The sequence below is a fragment of the Canis aureus genome, chromosome 12 (assembly GCF_053574225.1).
Source record: "Canis aureus isolate CA01 chromosome 12, VMU_Caureus_v.1.0, whole genome shotgun sequence".
In the NCBI taxonomy this organism is placed as follows: domain Eukaryota; kingdom Metazoa; phylum Chordata; class Mammalia; order Carnivora; family Canidae; genus Canis; species Canis aureus.
The window spans coordinates 12,273,863-12,295,259 of NC_135622.1; the positions used below are offsets into that span (position 1 = coordinate 12,273,863).

Genomic DNA, 21,397 nt, shown 5'->3' on the forward strand with positions numbered 1-21,397 from the left:
GCTTGTAAGATCTAATTATTTTCCCCTATATTCATGACTTTAGTTATATTTTTGATTTTAAGCCAATGAAAATATTAAACTTTGATAATGTTAGCTTTGACTATTTTACCGGGTAGCATTTTTGGTTAGTACCTTAAAAAAAAAAAAAAAAAAACTTAGAATATCACCAGATGGACTATTCATCTTGGCAGACACCATCAAAATCATTTTCACATGTGAAAATGTGTGGCTTAGTAGAAGACTGAAATTATAAGCTCTCAGTGTTTGTTTTTTAGAATATCTTTGGGGGAAAAGTCAGAACAATATTTAACATGAGTATTTGGCATACGAAATACTCTAAATCCCACGAGCATTTTGGTTAGTCCTTATTTTGTGCATGAGGAAACTGAGATATAGAGAAGATTTTTAAGCTTTTTAAGATAAAAGAAAACTTGCCAGAAGTCATGATCATTATATTGCTTCATTTGCAGTATATGTAAATGCTATGAAAGTTAAGACTAAGATATTCCTATCTCACTCTAAAGCAGTGGTTCTGAAGCATTAGTATGTATCAGAATAACCTGGAAGGCTTGTTTAAACAAAGTGCTGTACCTGGTACCTAGAGTTTGTCTTTGAATAGGTTCTGGAGTGGGGCCCAGGAATTTGCATTTCTGCTAAGCTCCCGGGTGATGCTGCTGTTGCTGCTGCCGCTGCCGCCGCTGCTGGTCGAAGAACCACACTTTGAGAAATCACTGGTCTAAAGCAATTCAAATACTACATTGTTTGGCTTGAAAGTGAGATACCATTTTGTCAAAACTAGTCCAACAAATACAATACTTTATTTTAGATGATGTTGAATTCGAAGTATCATCTGACCGGCGGACTGGGAAACCCATTGCTGTTAAACTGGTGAAGATAAAACCAGAAATTCTCCCTGAAGAACGAATGAATGGACAAGTTAGTGGCTTTGATGCTTTGTGTTTTCTTAGGGCCCTGCATTTGCATATCTTTCACATTAGAAAAGGAAGATTCTCCCCATCTCCTCAGTTTGCACGCAAGAGAGTTGTAGTATATAAAGATTATTATTTTAAGATTTTATCAGAAGCACTGGCATTCTTGACCTGAAATAAAATATGGTCAAGACTCAATTTGGGTTTTTACATATAACCCTAAGTCTGTACTTACAGTCGATTTATGTACTGTAAGTTTGAAACTTGGCAGCATGACATCCTCTTGTGGATCATATTAAAATGCATCCCTATGTATAGTATAGAGGATATTAAAATTCAGTTAATATTGCACAGTGCTGCTCCTGAAATGATTAGCAATGGAAATTTTTTTTTTTTTGACTGGTAGGTTGTGTGCGCTGTTCCTCACAACTTAGAGAGTAAATCTCCAGCTGCCCCGGGTCAGAGTCCAACAGGGAGTGTATGCTACGAACGTAATGGGGTAAACTTGTGTATTTTTCTTAAACCTTTGCCTGATCCACCATGTGATCTATAAGCGTACTTTAAAATTCAAAATCGAAAACGTAAGCTGCAGTTAATAAATTCAGTTTTAAATTTGGTTTCTAAGAGGCTTTGAGTGCAGCATAATCAAAAACTTTAAAAAGAAAAAATCCTTAGAACTTCCAAGTGTCTTAGCTTGCCCAAGTGTGACCTTAGTTAGAACATTAAGGTAAAATGTTCTTTTTACTCACTTTTTTTGGGGGTGTGGGAGGGGATCTTTTTTCTGGTTCTTTTTAAGCACTAACTCCATCTTTTTTGTTTGGAATGCCTTACATAAAAATTGGTTTTTTTGAAATGTAACTACAGTCTCTGGGCAAATGCTTCCACGTGTGTAAGCTTTTTGAAGTTGGATTGCTGCTCAGCTGTGGACTCGCAGAAGTCATCAGCATCATGGAGGGGAAGTGTGTGTTTATATGAATAAAATGATGTATTTGTTATAAGGCATTTTTAAGAAATTTGGCTTAAAATGCCAGTTTAAGAGGTACTTAATGAAGTAAATCACAGTATACAGAGAACATGCATCCTGCCAATATAGTAATAACAACTTATTAATTCACAGGAAGTGTTTTATCTGACTTATACCCCCGAAGATGTCGAAGGGAATGTTCAGCTGGAAACTGGAGATAAAATAAACTTTGTAATTGATAACAATAAACAGTAAGTTCTCTTTTTCCACCTAAGATGGGAGGGTTTGGTTTCTTTTGTCCACCCCCTCCAGTAAGAAATTTGAAGTGAATTAAAACAAAACAAAACAAAAAACCTAACTTGTGAATCTGGATAATTTTCATGATATTTTCATGATCTTTTAAACTTCATTAGCTAAGCATTTGAGGGTCTATTCTATGCTGGGCACTTTATGGATGTCAAAAATAGGAATATAATTAAAATATGGTCAGAGCTTTCAAGGAGCTGTTCTAGAAGTCAGTGAAGGTTTTGTAAAAGTAGCAGTGCTAGAGAGAAGGTATTTAAAGTCACTGGGGAGACTGAGCGGTTGGAAGCATTCTAAGTAGAAATATCAGTTTGAGGAAATGGCTATAAGTTTGAATTGATTGAATTGACTGGATCATAGGAAGATGAAGTTTGAACTTTATCCCCTAGTCCCTAAGGACTCTGAAAGATTTTAAATGGGAGATAGGAGCAGGGTTGGAGGTGTGATCAGTGTAGATCACTGGAAGTGGTGGAGATGGTAGACTTTTGGAGAAGGGGGTACTTTAGAGTCAGTGACATGAGAGTTAATATGCAAGATGAGGGTCTAATATGCTAATGTGGTTAGGCCAGGGCTGTTCAGGTGGAGAAGTCAAGCTACACTGAAAAGATAATACCAAGTTTTGTGATCGATTAGGTAGAGGTGTATGTTGGAATTAATAACAGGGGAGTCCCAAATGCTACTTCTCTGGCTACTGGGCAGATGGTGATACTATTAACCAGACTAAGAAGATATTCTTAATATTAAGAAAGTATTAAGTGTGGAAAAATAATTCTCTTTACTTTGGCATTTTGAATTTGAGGTGTCTGGGTATGTCTAGATGAAGATACTGAACATGTAGTTGTATGTATAAGTCTGAAACAAGCTAGTAATAGGATGTATAGGTGTCAAATTCATCAGCATAAGCAGTTTAAGGAAAGTATAGTTAAGAAAACCTAGGGATAATTATTTTTATACAAGTACAGAAGGAAGTTAAAAGTAGGAAGTTGGAAAAATGCTAGGAATGCACCTTTGACAGCACAGAGAAAGCAGAGTCCCAAGAGCATGTGCAGAATTATTAGCCCTGAACCTTACCTCTTGTAAGACTTTATAGTCTTCATTTTAAGGAATCCGATTCAGAGGCACCTGCGTGGCTCAATCGGTTAAGTGTCAGACTCTTGATTTCATCTTGGGTCATGATCTCAGAGTTTTGGGAGCGTCACATCAGTCTCCATGTCAGCTTGTGTGCTCATCGGGGAACCGGCTCCTCTCCCTCTTCCTCTACCCCACAGGCTCTCTCTTGCTCTTACTCTCTTTCTAAAATAAATAAATATCTAAAAAATAAAAGGAATCAGATTGAGTTGGCGGATATACTAATAGTTCTAGTCTAAAGGCCTCAATCTGATCTCAAGAAATGAGCAGATAGGGCTTGAGTTTAAAAGTGGAGCCAGGGGCGTGATCCTGGAGTCCTTGGGATCGAGTCCCTGCCTTCGGCCCAGGGTATGATCCTGGAGTCCTGGATCGAGTCCCACATCGGGTTCCCTGCATGGAGCCTGCTTCTCCCTCTACCTGAGTCTCTGCCTCTCTGTGTGTGTGTGTGTCTCTCATGAATAAATAAATAAAATCTTTAAATAATAAAAGTGGAGCCAGTGAAAGTGCTTTATTTGACCTTTATTTAGTTCCTGTGTGTGCCAAGCAGTTGCATTAAATACTTTATGTATAGTTGTTAATCCTGAGAACAGCTTTACCTGACATCTTTTAGCTTGTAAAATTAAAGTATGTTCTCATAAAGTGAGTTGCCTAAAGTTATGCATCCTTGAAGTAGCAGACATTTGAGCCCCATTCTGTCTCTAAAGCCTTTCACTATAGCAGGTTACGAAGGCAAGTAGAATTTTTCCAGCATCTTCATTATTCTATATTTTTGAAGTAAAAAGCACAATTGGGCTACAGTTTGTCCATGAAAAATTAAGGGAAGTAATTGCTTAGTCTGCAGTTTTTCTTAAACCAATTACACCAACCAATTGCACCATCTTTAAAATGAAGTCTGGGTAGCCCTAGTGGCTCAGGTTTAGCGCTGCCTTCAGCCCAGGGCGTGATCCTGGAGACCCGGGATCGAGTCCTGCGTCAGGCTCTGCATGGAGCCTGCTTCTCTCTCTGCCCCCCCCCCCCCTCTCATTAATAAATCTTTTTAAAAAATAAATAAAATGAAGTCAGATTTACATTGCTTCCCACAGATGAGGATAGGATGACATAGTGCCTACCTGGTTTTCAGTGAAGGTGAATGTCATTTTAAAAAATGTAGCAAATTTCTCCTTTAATCACTGCATTTACTCAACTTTCTTTTATGTCTGTTTAGTCAAAAATAATTGATGGGATAGCTACTAAATATAGCACTCATTGAAAACAGGGACCATCTCTGTATCCCCAGGGCTTTTTGTTTGGTTGGTTTTTTTGGGGGGTTTTGCAGCATATAATACCTACTCAAATGTTTACCTAAGAAAATTACCTTCCTGAAACTTTAGATTCCCCATCTTTGGTTGCATTCAGCTTGTGACTTTATTTCTTCTGTTGGAATAGAAAAAGCTTACAGTGTCCATGATACTCCTTTAAGAGTATAAGAGAAAAATGATGTGTGTGCACCCAGTTGAGAAGGCTATGCATATGAAGCCATAAGAAACGGATCATGTGCCATAAACTACATTTGCTCTTCATGTTGACATAAAATTCTTCAGGCCTCAGAAAACTAGTTATTGTTTCTCTAGATTCATCATATCTAACCAAACCAATGCATTTTTCACCCCTCTTTGAATCCCCTCCCTCCCGTCCCTACCCAATTATTCCTTTCTAGTACTGGTGCTGTAAGTGCTCGTAACATTATGCTGTTGAAAAAGAAACAAGCCCGCTGTCAGGGAGTAGTTTGTGCCATGAAGGTAAGTGTCCTCAAATACGAGAAACTTGAGGTTTTTGCTTTGACTACTTTTAGTCTATACTTCATATCCAACCGTGGTTTTTTGTTTGTTTGTTTGTTTGTTTTAAATCATTGTCTTCCCTTTAAAAATATTTTACTGTTGGGATGCGTGGGTGGCAGTGGTGGAGTGTCTGCCTTTGGCTTGGGTTTTGATCCTGGAGTTCTGGGGTTGAGTCCCACATCAGGTTCCCCGCAGGGAAACCTGTGTGTCTGCCCCTCTCTCTCTGTGTCTCTCACAAATAAATCTTTATTAAAAAAAACAAAAACAAAAAACAAACAGGGCAGCCCTGGTGGCCTAGCGGTTTGGTGCCGCCTTTGGCCCGGGGCCTGATCCTGGAGACCCAGGATCAAGTCCCGCATCAGGCTCCCTGCGTGGAGCCTGCTTCTCCCTTTGCCTGTGTTTCTGCTCTTCTCTGTGTGTCTCTCATGAATAAATTTAAAAATACATATATTTCACTGTTAACATCAAAAGTAATTTCTTAAAATACCTTGGTTACTAATTCATTATGTCCTTTAAAATGGGCTATGAAATTTATACTGTTAGTATTAGAGCTAATCAAATATATTGTTTCTGGTACACTATAATTTTATGAAAAGACTTTTAATTGATTGCAAATTGTAATCATAAACATGTACACTGAATAAGTACCTAATGTTCCTATAATTTTTTGGGTTTTGCTTATTTTTCTTTAGGAGGCGTTTGGCTTTATTGAAAGAGGTGATATTGTAAAAGAGATATTCTTTCACTATAGTGAATTTAAGGGTGACTTAGAAACCTTACAGCCTGGAGATGACGTGGAATTCACAATCAAGGACAGAAATGTAAGATGGTTGACTAACTTGATTTTTGGCCGCCTTTTAAGATCAAAATGAATTATATTTTTCGGAAACACTTAAAATTACATAATTCCCCCCCTTCTGATTTAGGGGAAAGAAGTTGCAACAGATGTGAGACTATTGCCTCAAGGAACAGTCATTTTTGAAGATATCAGCATTGAACATTTTGAAGGAACTGTAACCAAAGTAATCCCAAAAGTACCCAGTAAAAACCAGGTAAGTAGTCTTTTTCAGGAGAAATTTGTCTCATCAGTAGTAGAATAATTTGGTATACAGAAATTTTACTTAATGTAATCTTACAGTGGTGGAACAATTGAATATTTCTTGATATATGTAATTAAACCAAATGAGAAACCAATGATTAATGTATCCATGAATATGTTTTCTTTTTTACTGGGTGATAAGGAGAAAGGAACAAAAATGCTGGCTAAAATTGGGGGGAAACAAGTTTGGGTGTGTGTTATTGGGGTTCTCCTACCCCCCCCCGCCTCCACCATCCCCCACCCCCATTTATTTCATTTGTGTCAGAAGTAAGGTGAGGAGAGGAGACTAATGTATCTCATTGCTAAAGAAATGTGAAACATAAAAAAGACTTGAAGTTCTTTTCCTTAAATAAAATATCTCTGTCAGAATGCAGGATCTTTACTGCAGTATTGTGATTTTATGGTTGTATCCTATGACCATAGAACACAAAGCTTTCAAATTGGACTTATGTTATCAACATCTTTTTTTCCCTGTAGGGAACTGTTTATTATAAATAACATGGGTTTGCTGTGTGTTCTTCTTGTTTGACTTAGAACTAGGAAGGATGAGAAATCTTCAGCTAAAATAGTTTTTCCTTCTCATCAGAATGACCCATTGCCAGGACGCATCAAAGTTGATTTTGTGATTCCTAAAGAACTTCCCTTTGGAGACAAAGATACAAAATCCAAGGTGACCCTGCTGGAAGGCGACCATGTTAGGTTTAATATTTCAACAGACCGACGTGACAAATTAGAACGAGCAACCAACATAGAAGTTCTGTCAAACACATTTCAGTTCACTAATGAAGCCAGAGAGATGGTAAGTGTTGGATCTGATTAGGTACTTACCTTGTATTCAGTTTGGGGTGAGTGTTATAATCAAATTTGTAATGTTCTACTGAGAAGTCTTTAAGGTAATTGCCCAAATGACATTGGGCAATTACCCTGTTAAGTGATTAAGAACACAGATATTTGAGTCAGTCTGGGTTTGATATCTGACTCTGGCAATCAGCTGGGAATAGATGTGAAAAATTTTTAGAAAAGAAAATGTGTACAGGATGAGTTCTAAGATCTTGGAGAGCCAGTGATTCTCTGGATCTTAAATAGGGAGACAGAAAATTCAAATGTCTCATTGTAGTAAATAGATTTTCCCAAACTGTTCCATAAGATGTTTAATAAACACTAGATAAAACCAATAGGTTTTGGGTTTGTTTTGTTTTTTGTTTTTTGGAGGTCTTTTTGGTTTTTACAGCAGGACTTTGCAAATTGTTTTTAGTGGATATAAGTCCAGGAATGACATATACCAGAATATTTCCCAAACATGTTTTACAAGCTTGGTTTTCATAAATTAACTTTCTTAGATATAATTTATAATTTATAGTTAATTCTGCTGGGAATTATAACGTGTGATGTATCTCAGTGCTGGCAGTGGAACTGTACATTTTAATGAAAATTTTAAGTTTCTTGGGACTTCGCTCTTGTTTGACACTTGTACTTTAAAAATCTTGAGAATCGAATGATTGTTTTTTAAAACTTCTCAGGTAGGATCTATTTTGCTTGACGGTATGCACTACATTGTTGAGTTGCTTGGCTGCCGTTAAGATTTATCAAGGATTAAATGTCAGAATATTATTTATACTGTGTTCAAAACTGGTTATGGAATAGTTATCATTGATAATGTAAATAAATATGCAATATATATAAGTCATTGGTAGGTTGATAATAATTATTTCAGTAAGCATTTGATTACCTGCGATGTGCCAGTTAACTCTGTATATAATGCCCTCACAAAGCTGATAATTAGTAAGAAGGGAGAAAAAAATCAGGAAAGGATTTCCTATATTTTATTCTTGAGACCTAAATCTTAAATTAAGCCTTTCTTTTGCCTAAACTCACAAAAAAATTTTGAGGTAAGAGACTATAAAGTTGCCTTTAGTTGACTTTGGAAGTATGTGAAGTATGTGTATAGATTTTTAAAATATCTGTATGTTGTGATAAAGCTTAGGCCTTATTTGGAATCTTTCTACCACTTAATTAAACTGTGTGCTTTGGACAAACTGCTTAACCTCTCTCAGCCTTGATTTCCTGATTTTGTAAAACAGGATAATACCAAATTCACAGATTTTTGAATTAAAAGGAATACATTTTATACATGTGTTTACATTCAAGTGAGATAAATTTTTTTGTGCATCCTGACCAAGAAGCAGCATCTCACACAATTGCTCAGAGGTTGACTTACTACTGAAAGACTGAAAGCATGAGTTTGTATTTAAATGGACAAATTAAAATGTAGATACAGAATTTGGGTCATTAAATAGAATTCCTAGTGAATTCAACTTGATGCTTCCATATTTGAGTGTTGTTTTCTTGGCAAAATTCACAGTCAGTGAAAATATTATCTGGATTTCAGGGTGTAATTGCTGCCATGAGAGATGGTTTTGGTTTCATCAAGTGTGTGGATCGCGATGCTCGTATGTTCTTCCACTTCAGTGAAATTCTGGATGGGAACCAGCTCCATATTGCAGATGAAGTAGAGTTTACTGTGGTTCCTGTGAGTACTTTTTGAGAAAAGAATTGGATGGTTTCTTGGTGCTTCCTTTTTCAGTTTAAAGTTACTTTTGTTTATCATTTGTAGGATATGCTCTCTGCCCAAAGAAATCATGCTATTAGGATTAAAAAACTTCCCAAGGGCACGGTTTCATTCCACTCCCATTCAGATCATCGTTTTCTGGGCACTGTTGAAAAAGAAGCCACTTTCTCCAATCCTAAAACCACTAGCCCAAATAAAGGCAAAGAAAAGGTAAGTTTTACATGATCAAAATGATATACGTAGGTTTTTTTTTTTTTAAGATTTATTTATTTTAGAAAGAGATGCACACACGAACAGGGGGAGGGTCTGAGGGGGAGAGGGAAGGAGAGAGAGAAGCAGACTCTGCGTTGAGCATGGAACCTGATGGGGGCTCAACCTCAAGACCCTGAGATCATGGCCTGAGCTGAAATCAAGAGTCGGACACTTAACCGAATGAGGCACCCAGGCGCCCCTGATATATGTAGCTCTTTGTCTTCTGCTTCAAGGAAACTACTGTCCACACAATAATGGAGTTGAGTAACGTCTCTTTTGAAATTCTCTGTGATATTAACAGTGGTGAACTAAACTAAAAGGATTTTTAACCCCAGCATTATTGACTTCTGTGTGGAGGTGGTGGCCATTCTGTGCATTGTTGGATGTTTGGTAGCATCCCTAGTCTTTACCCACTAGAGACCAATATGTGTCATCTCCCCCCTTTGTGACAGCTAAAAGTGTTACCATATACTGCCAGGCATCCCCAAATCACCCCTAGTTGAGAGCCGCTCATCTAAAATGGTAGTACTTGTCTTCCCAAGCAGTTTAATAGTTTCATATTTGAGTAGATTCCATTCACACATTTTAACTCCATTTATTGAATAGTTCACTGAATAGAAATACAAAGCTGTCTAGTCTAACATGGTTTTTGCTCTCAAGTAAATAATAAACTGAGGGCAGCCCCGGTGGCTCAGCGGTTTAGCGCCGCCTTCCACCTGGGGTGTGATTCTGGAGACCCAGGATTGAGTCCCGCGTCAGGCTTCCTACGGGGAGCCTGCTTCTGCTTCTCCCTCTGCCTGTGTCTCTGCCTTTCAGTGTCTCTCATGAATAAATAAAATCTTAAAAAAAAAAAGTAAATACTAAACTGAGAGTTGCGTAGAAGCAGGTAATTCATGCAAAATGTCTCCATAAAAGGTCAGTGAAAGTGCTATGGTGTAAATGAATTCTAGACTGTCTGGATCTGGGATGGTTTCACTAAGGCACTGACATTTAAATAGGTAGAGATAGGGCAGCCCAGGTGGCTCAGAGGTTTAGCACCACCTTCAGCCCCAGGTGTGATCCTGGAAACCCGAGATTAAGTCTCATATCAGACTCCCTGCATGGATCCTGCTTCTCCCTCTGCCTGTGTCTCTGCCCCTCTCTCTCTCTCTCTTTCTCTCATAAATAAATAAAATCTTTAAAAATAAATAGAGATAAATGAGGAAAGGACATTCCTCACAGAATAGATGTACAGATGAGAAAAATTCAGGGTTTCTTTAGAAAGCACTAAGTAGTTAAATAGGAAGATAGGATTTTCTTTGGTAGGGTTGAGTAGGGGAAACAAGGATGAAAAATCAGGATACAGCTAGATTGAGAAAGTTTGATTGCTACTCTGAAGAATTTATTTTTAAAAAATTTTATTTTTTTAAAGATTTTAAATATTCATTCATGAGAGACAGACACAGGCAGAGGGAGAGAAGCAGGCTCCATGCAGGGAGCCTGATGGAGGACTCCATCCCGGGTCCCCAGGATCCCACCTTGAGCCGAAGGCAGATGCTCAACCCCTGAGCCACTCAGGTGTCCCACTATTCTAAATAATTTAGACGTTATTCTGTACTCAGATTTCTTTTAGAAAGTGGCATTTGGTATGCACTTTAGGAAGAAATGGCAATAGATGAACCCTAGATGGGGGTGGAGAAAGACAAAAGATGAAGAGGCCTGATAGGAAATTTAGGTAGTCCTTGAACTGGGGAAGAGATCATGGATGTAGACAAGAGAAAGGTGCATGAGAGAGAAGGTAATTTTAGAAATAACTATTTAGGAGCCGATAAGAGTGGAATATCCTCGTTTACCATTTATTTTGTAGCCTAGGAAATCACCTCCAAGCCTAAGTTTTTAAACAAAAAAAATCATAGACACCTGGGTGGCTCAGTTCTTGAATGTCTGCCTTTGGCTCAGGTCATAATCCTGGGGTCCTGGGATTGAGTTCCACATCAGGTTTCCCGAAGAGAGCCTGCTTCTCTCTCTGCTTTTGTCTCTGCCTCTCTCTGTGTCTCTCTCATGAAGAAACAAATAAAATCTCTAAAAAAAAAAAAAAAGAAAAAATCATAGTCTCCTATTTCTTTGAAAAAGCTCTCACAGGGCCTGGCCCATAGTAGGAATTTCACAAGTGTTGCTGTTGACAATAATCATAAACAGAAGAAAACCAATGGGACTTATTTTTAATGGTTTTTAGCTCTTAGAATGCCCTGCTTTCCAAATGGCTGTGGCAAAATTGACTTGATCAAGACAGCCTTTGTATAAGATTTTTCCTGCCTTTCTATTGTTCTTTTCTTCACCAACACTGGACTCTAGTGAGTCCTTCTGTCATTGTTTACTTACAACAATGTGTTACGCTTGTTAATGAATCTGTTTTTGCTAAGCTGGGCTCTTCATAAGCAGGTATTGCCTTATCTCTATTTCCTATACTTGGTGTGTAGTACATTGTCAGATGTTGACTGAATATTGAGGTTAATGGCTGAGTTGAGAGCAAATTCGAATGCTGAGATTTTGAGTGTGGTTGACTTGCCAAAGAGTGTCAGTAGAGTCAGACCTGAAATCACTGACTTCCTTCTTCGTTTACCAAAGTCAGATCCTTAGCATTTTGTACTGACTATATAACCTTGGTCATATTTATTTTAGCTTCCTAAGACTTTCCTAATAGGGATAGGAGTAACTTTGGAGATGATTTTATCATAACATTAAATTTTATAATATAAAGTAAAATAATATCTGATAGTTTTAATGTTCAGTATGATTGCATAGCAGTTGTATAAGGAATATGAATGAATGGTAAGAGAAATTAATCGGTTTTGAATATTAATAATTAGTAATGTGTTCTGGAGCTTAGAAAAGGAGTTAGCTAGATTAGGGATGTGGGCAGTAATTCCCATAGGAATGATATTTAAGGGATCCCTGGGTGGCTCAGCAGTTTGGCTCCTGCCTTCGGCCCAGGGCGTAATCCTGGAGTCCTAGGATCGAGTCTCACATCCGGCTCCTTGCATGGAGCCTGCTTCTCCCTCTGCCTGTGTCTCTTCCTCTCTCTCTCTCTCTGTGTCTCTCATGAATAAGTGAATAAAATCTTTAAAAAAGAAAGAAAGGAATGATATTTAAAACCATAGGGGCACTATGATTTATGTAGTTGCTGTACAGTGTCACTGTTTATGATCCTGTGTGGCATATCCGAAATTTCTTAAGACTTTTGAAGAGCTAATCTTTCTGGTATTCAAAAATGTTTTAAAGTGTTACTATGGAAACATTTGGTGTATCATAATTTAATCTCCTATTTGAATATCACATTCTCTGAACTGTGCTAGATCCTATCAAAATTAAGTTCGCCTTCATTGGGGGTGCCTGGGTGGCTCAGTGATTTGAGCATCTATCTGCCTTTAGTTCAGGTCAGTGATCCTGGGATCAAGTCTCATATCAGGCTCCCTAAAGGGAGCCTGCTTCTCCCTCTGCCTGTCTGCCTCTCTGTCTCTCATGAATAAATAAATTTAAAAATTAGTTTTGTGTTTTGTTTTGTTTTGTTTTGTTTTGCAAAATAAGTAAATAAATTCTCATTTATTAGTTAAATATGTTTCACACAAAACACTGCACAGCACAATGGGAGATTCAAAATAGGTGATATAAAAGCTTCTTGCCCTGTAGAATTTCTACTTTGTTAAAAATACATGCTCAGTTTAGTTTCTGACTGGCTAAAGTATAGAGTAAGTGTGTGGTAAATTTTCAATTAGCTTACCCTCCTCAACAAAAAGATTAGGTTCTTGAGACTACGAGACCAAATTAACAGCAGATAGAGGTAAGACCACCTTTTATTCATATGAAAAATCTGTTACTGTTAGGGAACCCTAGAATAGGGTTTCTTTTTTTATAAGACCTTATTTATTTATTTGTGAGAGACATAGAGAGGCAGAGACATAGGGAGAGGGAGAAGCAGGCTCCCCATGGGGAGCCCGATGCAGGACTCGATCCCAGAACACTGGGATCACGCCCTGAGCTGAAGGCAGACACTCAACCACTGAGCCACCCAGAATAGGATATTTCTATAGCTGTGCCAGTTCTTAGCTCAGGGGTCTATAAAAATTATAGCTGTTAATTGCCTTTTTGTTCTTGATTCTTTTCATTGTATTCTTTTTTTAGGAGGCTGAGGATGGTGTTATTGCTTATGATGATTGTGGGGTGAAATTGACTATTGCTTTTCAAGCCAAGGATGTGGAAGGCTCTGCTTCTCCTCAAATAGGAGATAAGGCAAGATAATTCTGCTTATTTGAGAGGAGGGTTAAAGGTTGTCATCTTAATCATAAGTTTTTTACAGTGGTTTTTAATTTTACCCAAGTTTTGCTAAAATTATTTTGTGCTTAGGAGTTTAATACAGGAACATCTTCCCATTTGAAAACAGCTCATTGAATTAGAACAGGGTCTAGGAAATCCTTTATTAAAGCTTTTTTAAGGAGTTAGTATTTAAACACTAAGATATGCCTAAATCAATTAACTTAGATAAAAGTAAAAGTATTACAAACTAAAATAGCCACTGAAACATTATCAGAGTAAAATCACACCAAAAATTGTATAATGTGCATTTTTCTCATGCTTATTATGTCTGGTTTTCTGATAGCCCTGCTTTAGAGAAATTGAGATTTTGGAATAAATACACACTGGAGAACAAATCTTGAATCCCCCATGAAAAATGAGATGAGACCTAGAAGTGTTAGTTTTGATGAAAATCTATTCCATCAGAATATTTAATACAAAGGATATTTGGAGTACAAAGCATGGTCTGGGGAAGTTGTAGGTCCTGAGGTAAGGGACTTGGTGTGGAAAAGACATGGTATTAATGAGCATCCTTATATTTCACAGGTTGAATTTAGTATTAGTGACAAACAGAGGCCTGGCCAGCAGGTTGCAACTTGTGTGCGACTTTTAGGTCGTAATTCCAATTCCAAGAGGCTCTTGGGTTATGTGGCAACTCTGAAGGATAATTTTGGATTTATTGAAACAGCCAATCATGATAAGGAAATCTTTTTCCATTACAGGTAAGGAATGCCCTGTAGGAACTTAATACCTTAACATTCGTTGTTTGGTTTGAGAGTCCAAAACATTTAGTATGAGGTGATCAATATATTTTTTGATCCACATCTCATGTTAGTAAAATTATGGCAATATATAAACAAAACTTATATAGAGAACATGTGGCCAATAGATAAAGGCCTGTACCTGCTTTGAACATTGGACAAGAACTTTTCTGTTTCAGTGAAAGAATACAACAGAGTGTTGTACAATTGATTTGGTGTTGAGTGTAGGCTCTTAGGTGATTCACGTTTAAATCCAGTCTCTGCCACCTAACTCTTGGTATCTTAGCTCCATTGTCTTGAAGCTGGGGATAATCATACCTCCAAACGAATAGTTTCTGAGGATGAAATGAGTCAGTGCCTATAATGTGTTTAAAACAGTATCTAGCATAAGTAAGCACTCCATGAATGTTACTATAGAAGAAATAAAACTTATTTGCTACTATTATCTGTAGTGATTTCTTATTCAAATGTTTCCTTTCTTCCCAGTGAGTTCTCTGGTGATGTTGATAGCTTGGAACTGGGGGACATGGTCGAGTATAGCTTGTCCAAAGGCAAAGGCAACAAAGTCAGTGCAGAAAAAGTGAATAAAACACACTCAGGTAATGAATTGTGATTTTTACTTAATCAGTCTTTGCTTTTGGTGGAAAATACGGGGTAGGATGCAAGAGGAAGTGAAAACCAAATTGTTCTGGATTAGAAGATCCCCCAGGTATGATCCAGCAGCATCAGCTGGCCACAAGTTCTCTGATCCCACCCCAGACCTACTAAACTCAGAATGGGCGATCTGTCTTAACAAATCCTTTAGATAATTATGATGTACACTCAAGTTTGAGAAGTAGAACTAGATAGATGGTTTAGGTCATTTGTTTTATGCTTATTTTCAATTTAATATCTCTCTTTTTTTAAGATTTTATTTATTCGTGAGAGACACAGAGGCAGAGATATAGGCAGAGGGAGGAGAAGCAGGCTCCATGCAAGCAGCCCGATGTGGGACTTGATCCCAGGACTCCGGGATCACACCCTGAGTCAAAGGTAGATACTCAACTGCTGAGCCACCCAGGTGTCCCTGATATCTCTTTCTTAAAAAATAATTCTAAGATGTGGGATCCCTGGGTGGCTTAGCGGTTTAGCGCCTGCCTTTGGCCCAAGGCATGATCCTGGAGTCCCGGGATCGAGTCCCATGTCAAGCTCCCTGTATGGAGCCTGCTTCTCCCTCTGCCTATGTCTCTCTGCCTCTGTTTGTGTGTGTGTGTGTCTCTCATGAGTAAATAAATAAGATATTTAAAAAATAATAATAATAACTCTTAAGGTGTAATATCCATGGGGATGGAGAGAGATCCATTCCTCTAGGAGACTATTTTGGAAAAGAATGAAAAGCATTGGGAACTTGGGACGCCTGGCTGGCTCAGCAGTTGAGCGTCTGCCTTTGGCTGAGGGCAGGATCCTGGGTCCGGGGATCAGGTCCCACATCGGACTTCCTTGAGTGGAGCCTGCTTCTCCCTCTACCTATGTCTCTGCATCTCTCTCTCTCTCTCTCTCATGAATAAATAAATAAAATCTTTAAAAAAAAATAATGGGAACTTCAGAAAATTATTGCTATTTATGATCTCTAACTTTTATAAAACCTGCAACTTTGGCTTTCATTTCAACTCCCCAAATAATACTTTCTCTTGGTGAGACCTAGAGACAGGACAGCCAAGAATATTCATTTCAGTTCAGTAAATATCTAAGTGCATGCTGTGTTTTAGGTACTGGGGATATAGCAGTTAAGAAATTAGATCCTGCCTTTGTCAAGTTTATTTTTTAGTTTGTCTGTATTCACAGGCAAGTAAGATGATTGATGTTTAGAAAGATAATAAACTATATTATTAAGATTAAAATATAGGGAAGTATATATAAGAGTTGAGGTTGCCGTTTTAGAGACCAAGGAAGGCCCCTGCTAAAAGTAATATTTAGTCACCTGGAAAACGTGAAGAGAGCAAGACGTGTTTCAAATGCAAATACTTGCTAATTCCTTAAATTAAGGAATAATTTATTTTAATGGTAGTTTAGAAAAATTTCACAAATAGCAGACAAGCAGTCAGCCCTCTTAATATTTCTTGTGATGATCTTTGCTTTTTTTCCTCTGGAGTAGTTAAAAATTATTGAGTAAGAGGTTTATGTTTTATTGTTTGTTTTTTGTGGGTTTTTTTGGTAGTGAATGGCATTACTGAGGAAGCTGATCCCACCATCTACTCTGGTAAAGTCATTCGCCCCTTGAGGAGTGTTGATCCAACACAGACTGAGTACCAAGGAATGATTGAGATTGTGGAAGAAGGTAAGAGCATCCCTGTTAGATTTTGGAAATTTGTTTGTACCTTTACATGAGTACTTGGAACATTTTTAAGCATTGTTGGTGTTTGTTGCAGTTGTTTTCAGATTCCTTAAAAACTGAAATTAAGGAAAAGTGGCTCTTCCTCACCCCCCCCCCCCCCCCCATCCCCTGGCTTTTATTTTTATATGCTTTGGAAATTAGAATAGCCTGGGTTTATGTTGTGAACAGATGACTGAAAGGTGAGCAACTGAATGATATTAAAATAGACTGAAAACACAGTCTCACTCACTCTTAATAGGCATCTAGTGTGTGATAAGCAGATACTCATATTGGCTGTGTTTCGTACAACTTTATAGTTTTCCTGTATTATTCTCTGGTTATTTACATCAGTATTAACAAATTTTCCTAGCAGCTTTCACTTCTATAAACATTTTTCCTTTCTGTAAAAGTACTTTATTTATTCCTTAATAGCTAGGGTTCCATGTGGATCCTACTACTTGTCTCTGGGCCAGAGCTCTATTTTTCATTTTCTGCCTTTTTCTCCCCATCTTTAATAATTCCCTGAGTTCTGGTACCACCCCTAACCCCCCCACCACCACCACCACCAATTAGCACCAAAAAGACAACTTTGGGGTGCCTGGGTGGCACAGTTGATTGAGCATCCCACTCATGATTTCAGCTCAGGTCATGATCTCAGGGTCGTGAAATTGAACCCTGTGTGGAGTCTGCTTGAGCTTCTCTCTCCCTTTTTCCCCTTCTGGCTCTTAGTGTGCGTGCGCGTGCGCGTGTTCTCTCTCTCTCTCTCTCTCTCTCTCTCTTTCTCTCTCAAATAAATAAATCTTTAAAAAAAAAAAAAGACTACTTTGTACATAAGATAAGTTTGCATTAGGAATGCTAGTAGGAACCACTGGGTGATTAGTATAGTTGAACTATATCATACTGATGGGGTTGAGAGGTTTTGAATTTCCAACCGAAGATAATAGCTTGGTTCATAAAGAGAATAAATCTTGTGTCCTTTAGGACTCAAAGAGAATGAAGTAAGGAAGAACAGATCATTTGAAAGAAAGAAATAAACCTTGTTCACATGTTCCTTTTACCACATGATGTTCTTAGGAGTTTATTTTACATGGTACTCCCATCTCCCCCTTCCCTAGCCCCCCACACCCCTCCCAAGAGAAATAGATGTTACAGCAGATGAGTCCTTTAATCACCCCTTTTGGTAATTCAGATCTAATTCATATTAATTTAAAATGAACTTTTTTCTGCTTTTCCATCTTTTACGAACACTGGTGGTTAAACACACAGTGGTTAAAAAGAAATTCACTCAGTACAAACCTGGCCTTTTTCAAACCTAATATTCTAGATCAATGCCATGATTACACCATACTCCTAAAAGGGCCATGGAAGCTGGGCAGCTAACTCTTACAATACTGAACTGCCCTTCTTCCTTCTCTGTAACATGCCACTTCTGTTTGTGTTCCAATCCCCAATCCACTTATTCTTTAATACTGGCTCTAGGATACAGCCCAAAGCAAGGGTCTTATGGAAAAGGAAACTTTTCTGAAATCTATAAGCCTAGAGGTTTTTGAGACTAGACAGGTCACACTTTCCCACTTTGGTGAGAACAGCTGTTACTCAAGAATACAACAGCTCCATATAAGACCGTGGTCTTTGAAGTAGGGTAGGCCTAGACCTGAACACCAGCTTTTCCACTTCCTAGCTATATAATCTTAGATTACTTAAACCTCTCCTAGCTCGGTTTCTTCATCTTTTGAAATGAGGATAATATCTTCAATCTAAGAAGATTCTGGAACGATTAAATATGAATCTGTAAGGGTTTAATAAATGGTAGTATTAACACTGCATCGGACCAGGTGTTTCTAATCCTGCATGACTTTATCTGTTGGAAGTATCTCCTTAAAAGTTTGTGGTTCTTGTATGTTTGGCAAGAAAACCTTCACTTACCCTATAATCCTGAAGAGAATTGTTAAAAGCATTTTCAGTTCTGAAGCTTCCACTTCCACCTGGTTTTTCCTCTTAATTTTTTTTGATTCAGTGGCTTCACCATCCAGGTGAACTGAGAAGCCACTGAACCTTTGGCACAGTTTTTATTCATAGCCTGTGCTGACTTCCAGCCAACTTTTTTTTTTGTATTTAATTTGAAAATTTTCATTATTTGTTCATTTATCTTTTTAAGTAGGCTCCACACCCAGCATGGAGCCCAATCAGGACTTGAACTCAAGACCCTGAGATCCAGACTTGAGCTGAGATTAAGAGTTCGACACTTAACTGACGGAGCCACCCAGGTGCCCCTAGGGAAGAGTGCTACAAAAAATACGGTGGCTTGTTTCTATAAATAAAGTTTTCTAGAAACAGCCATAGCCATTCTTTTATATATTATCTTTGGTTGCTTTCTCACTACGACAGCAAAGTTGAGTAGTTGTGACAGAAATAGGATGACCTACAAGCCTAAAGTGTTCACTGTTTTTTTAAGAAAAAGTGTGCTGAGCTCTGAACTAGGAGAAAAGTACCTGTTGGTTTGGGGGAGCCACAGACAAAAGAGGTAGAATGCCAAAGAAATTCACCCACCCATGCCTGACTTGTTTAGTGCCCAGTTAGGTGTGGGTCAGAAATATTTTGGACTGGTTGGCTCATATTGTGAACTAGAGAAGAAGATAATCCAGTGGGTCATGTTAGCACCCTGTTCTGCTTAAAATGCCCAAATATTTAGATAGTAAGATTGTGAGTGCTATTATTTTTAATTTCATAACTGTGGTTTAAAACTGTTTATTAGGGGTCCCTGGCTACTAGTTCAGTCAGAAGAGCATGCAACTCTTAATCTCTCAGGGTCATGAATTTGAGCCCCATGTTGGGTATACAGATTACTAAAAAAATAAATTTTAAAACTGTTCATTAGCAAGTGTAGTATTACAAGTTCTCACTTGTTTTAATGATAGTATTTCATTGAAGCTTTTATAAATTTCTTAGGACCATCAGCATTAGAACTATTGTGAAAATTAGACTTTGTGCCTGTTTCTCCTTACAGGGGATATGAAAGGTGAGGTCTATCCATTTGGCATAGTTGGAATGGCCAACAAAGGGGATTGCCTACAGAAAGGAGAGAGTGTCAAGTTCCAGTTGTGTGTCCTGGGCCAGAATGCACAGACTATGGCCTACAACATCACACCCCTGCGTAGAGCCACAGTGGAGTGTGTGAAGGACCAGGTAAGTGGTAGTATCTCTGGACCTGAACTTGATTCTTTTAGGAGTTGGTATAGATGTTACCCAAAACTTAAAAATTTTTTCATCCAAAGGAGAACTGTCAATATTCACTTGGTTTTTATTTTCTACTCCACCCCTTTTCAATGATTGGAGGTAGCTTGTAAAAATGTGAAGAAAACCATCTGAAAAGACAGTGGCAATATGAGCTAAAAGGAAAGTTACAAGTACTATTGATAACATTACATGATAGGGAAAGTAAATTTGGAGTGAGCTTTTTCAGAATAGAAAGACAAAGATGTTGTGTATTACTTTAGCTCAGAGTTTCTTTTGCAGTGATTTCAAAGATAGATTTCTTCCCTTGCAAGTTTTTCAGAAGCATATGCTGTTACATTCTAGCACAAGCAGCTAAACTGGAGCATCATCGGCATTAACACCATGTTTTATAAATCGACTTCTAGTTAGGGTCAGGCATTGTGCTTCATTCAGAGCGGAGTACTTTTCTGCCTTGTAATATGTCCCTGTTTTTAGCTGTAGTTTTTTTTTTTTTTTTTTTTTTTTTTCCTCCTCCTCTTCCCCCCAGTTTGGCTTCATTAATTATGAAGTAGGAGATAGCAAGAAGCTCTTTTTCCATGTGAAAGAAGTTCAAGATGGCATTGAGCTACAGGCTGGAGATGAAGTGGAATTCTCAGTGATTCTCAATCAGCGCACTGGCAAGTGCAGTGCTTGTAATGTTTGGCGAGTCTGGTAAGTTGGGTTGGTAAACTCCCTGGACTGACTGTCTTTAAACTTCTGTAAACTCTGGTTTATCACACTTCTTCATTTTTCATGACTGCTTTTATTATCCTGCCACTTTCTGGTTATTTCTTGATCTTTCCTGTATCTTTTTTTTTTTTTTTTTTTTACCTCTAGTCTTCATTGTCTAAATTTTAGTCTTCATTGTCTAAATTTTAGTCTTCTAAATGTGGCCCAATGAAACATTAATTGGGTACATTGTATGTATTAGAACTTAAATATAGTAAAAAAAAAAAAACAAAAAAACAAAACAAAAACTTAAATATAGTAAGATTATATAGTCCTTGTTCTTAAAGGACTCTGTGTAGCTTTTTCTTCCATTAAACCATTTAAATGCTGCTTAAAATTCTAACTATATAGTTTAGCAATACTTTCTGTTTTAAAAATTTTTTAAATCCATAATGTTACCCTAAGAGGAGCTGGGAGTCTCCTGAAAATATTTCTACATACTTTTGTTCTCTAAGGTTTTTCACATCTACTACCTCATAAAGTGTCTGTGAAACTGGTTCTTCTAGTTGTGGACCAGTTCAGGAATGACCCTCACCCAAATGATCCTTCCAGTTCCTCCATAGTAATAAACCTTGAGTTAGTAATAAAAACATAAACAAAACTTGTCTGTCCTGTCTTGCTAGCTAGCTGGCTTGATGAGGCAAGAGTCCCCTCATTAAAACTGAGTCATTTCGGTAGAGAAAACACCTCTGCAAGTACTTGCTTTCTTCCCACCAAGAGTTCTTGCCTCTTGATTTCATTATAGCGAGGGCCCCAAGGCTGTTGCAGCCCCACGACCTGATAGGTTGGTCAATCGCTTGAAGAACATCACCCTGGATGATGCCAGTGCTCCTCGCCTAATGGTTCTTCGTCAGCCAAGGGGACCAGATAACTCAATGGTATGAGGGACATATACAAGGTGCTGGG

The 21,397-nt window shown here is 37.9% G+C and overlaps 1 protein-coding gene across 3 annotated transcripts in view; it reads left to right on the forward strand.

The window, feature by feature from the left end:
- CSDE1 (cold shock domain containing E1) overlaps positions 1–21,397 on the forward strand; it is a 39,751-nt gene that overhangs the window by 16,712 nt on the left and 1,642 nt on the right. For 2 of the 3 annotated variants that reach the window (XM_077842770.1, XM_077842773.1), the window contains 16 exons: positions 827–936; positions 1,336–1,428; positions 2,047–2,144; positions 5,021–5,102; positions 5,834–5,962; positions 6,068–6,193; positions 6,827–7,039; positions 8,630–8,770; positions 8,855–9,019; positions 13,223–13,330; positions 13,940–14,115; positions 14,641–14,753; positions 16,352–16,471; positions 19,515–19,693; positions 20,271–20,434; positions 21,237–21,369. In XM_077842770.1, the coding sequence (XP_077698896.1) occupies positions 827–936; positions 1,336–1,428; positions 2,047–2,144; positions 5,021–5,102; positions 5,834–5,962; positions 6,068–6,193; positions 6,827–7,039; positions 8,630–8,770; positions 8,855–9,019; positions 13,223–13,330; positions 13,940–14,115; positions 14,641–14,753; positions 16,352–16,471; positions 19,515–19,693; positions 20,271–20,434; positions 21,237–21,369 (2,150 nt within the window). The remainder of the gene's footprint in view (positions 1–826; positions 937–1,335; positions 1,429–2,046; positions 2,145–5,020; positions 5,103–5,833; positions 5,963–6,067; positions 6,194–6,826; positions 7,040–8,629; positions 8,771–8,854; positions 9,020–13,222; positions 13,331–13,939; positions 14,116–14,640; positions 14,754–16,351; positions 16,472–19,514; positions 19,694–20,270; positions 20,435–21,236; positions 21,370–21,397) is intronic. The other variant, XM_077842772.1, reaches the window with a different exon arrangement.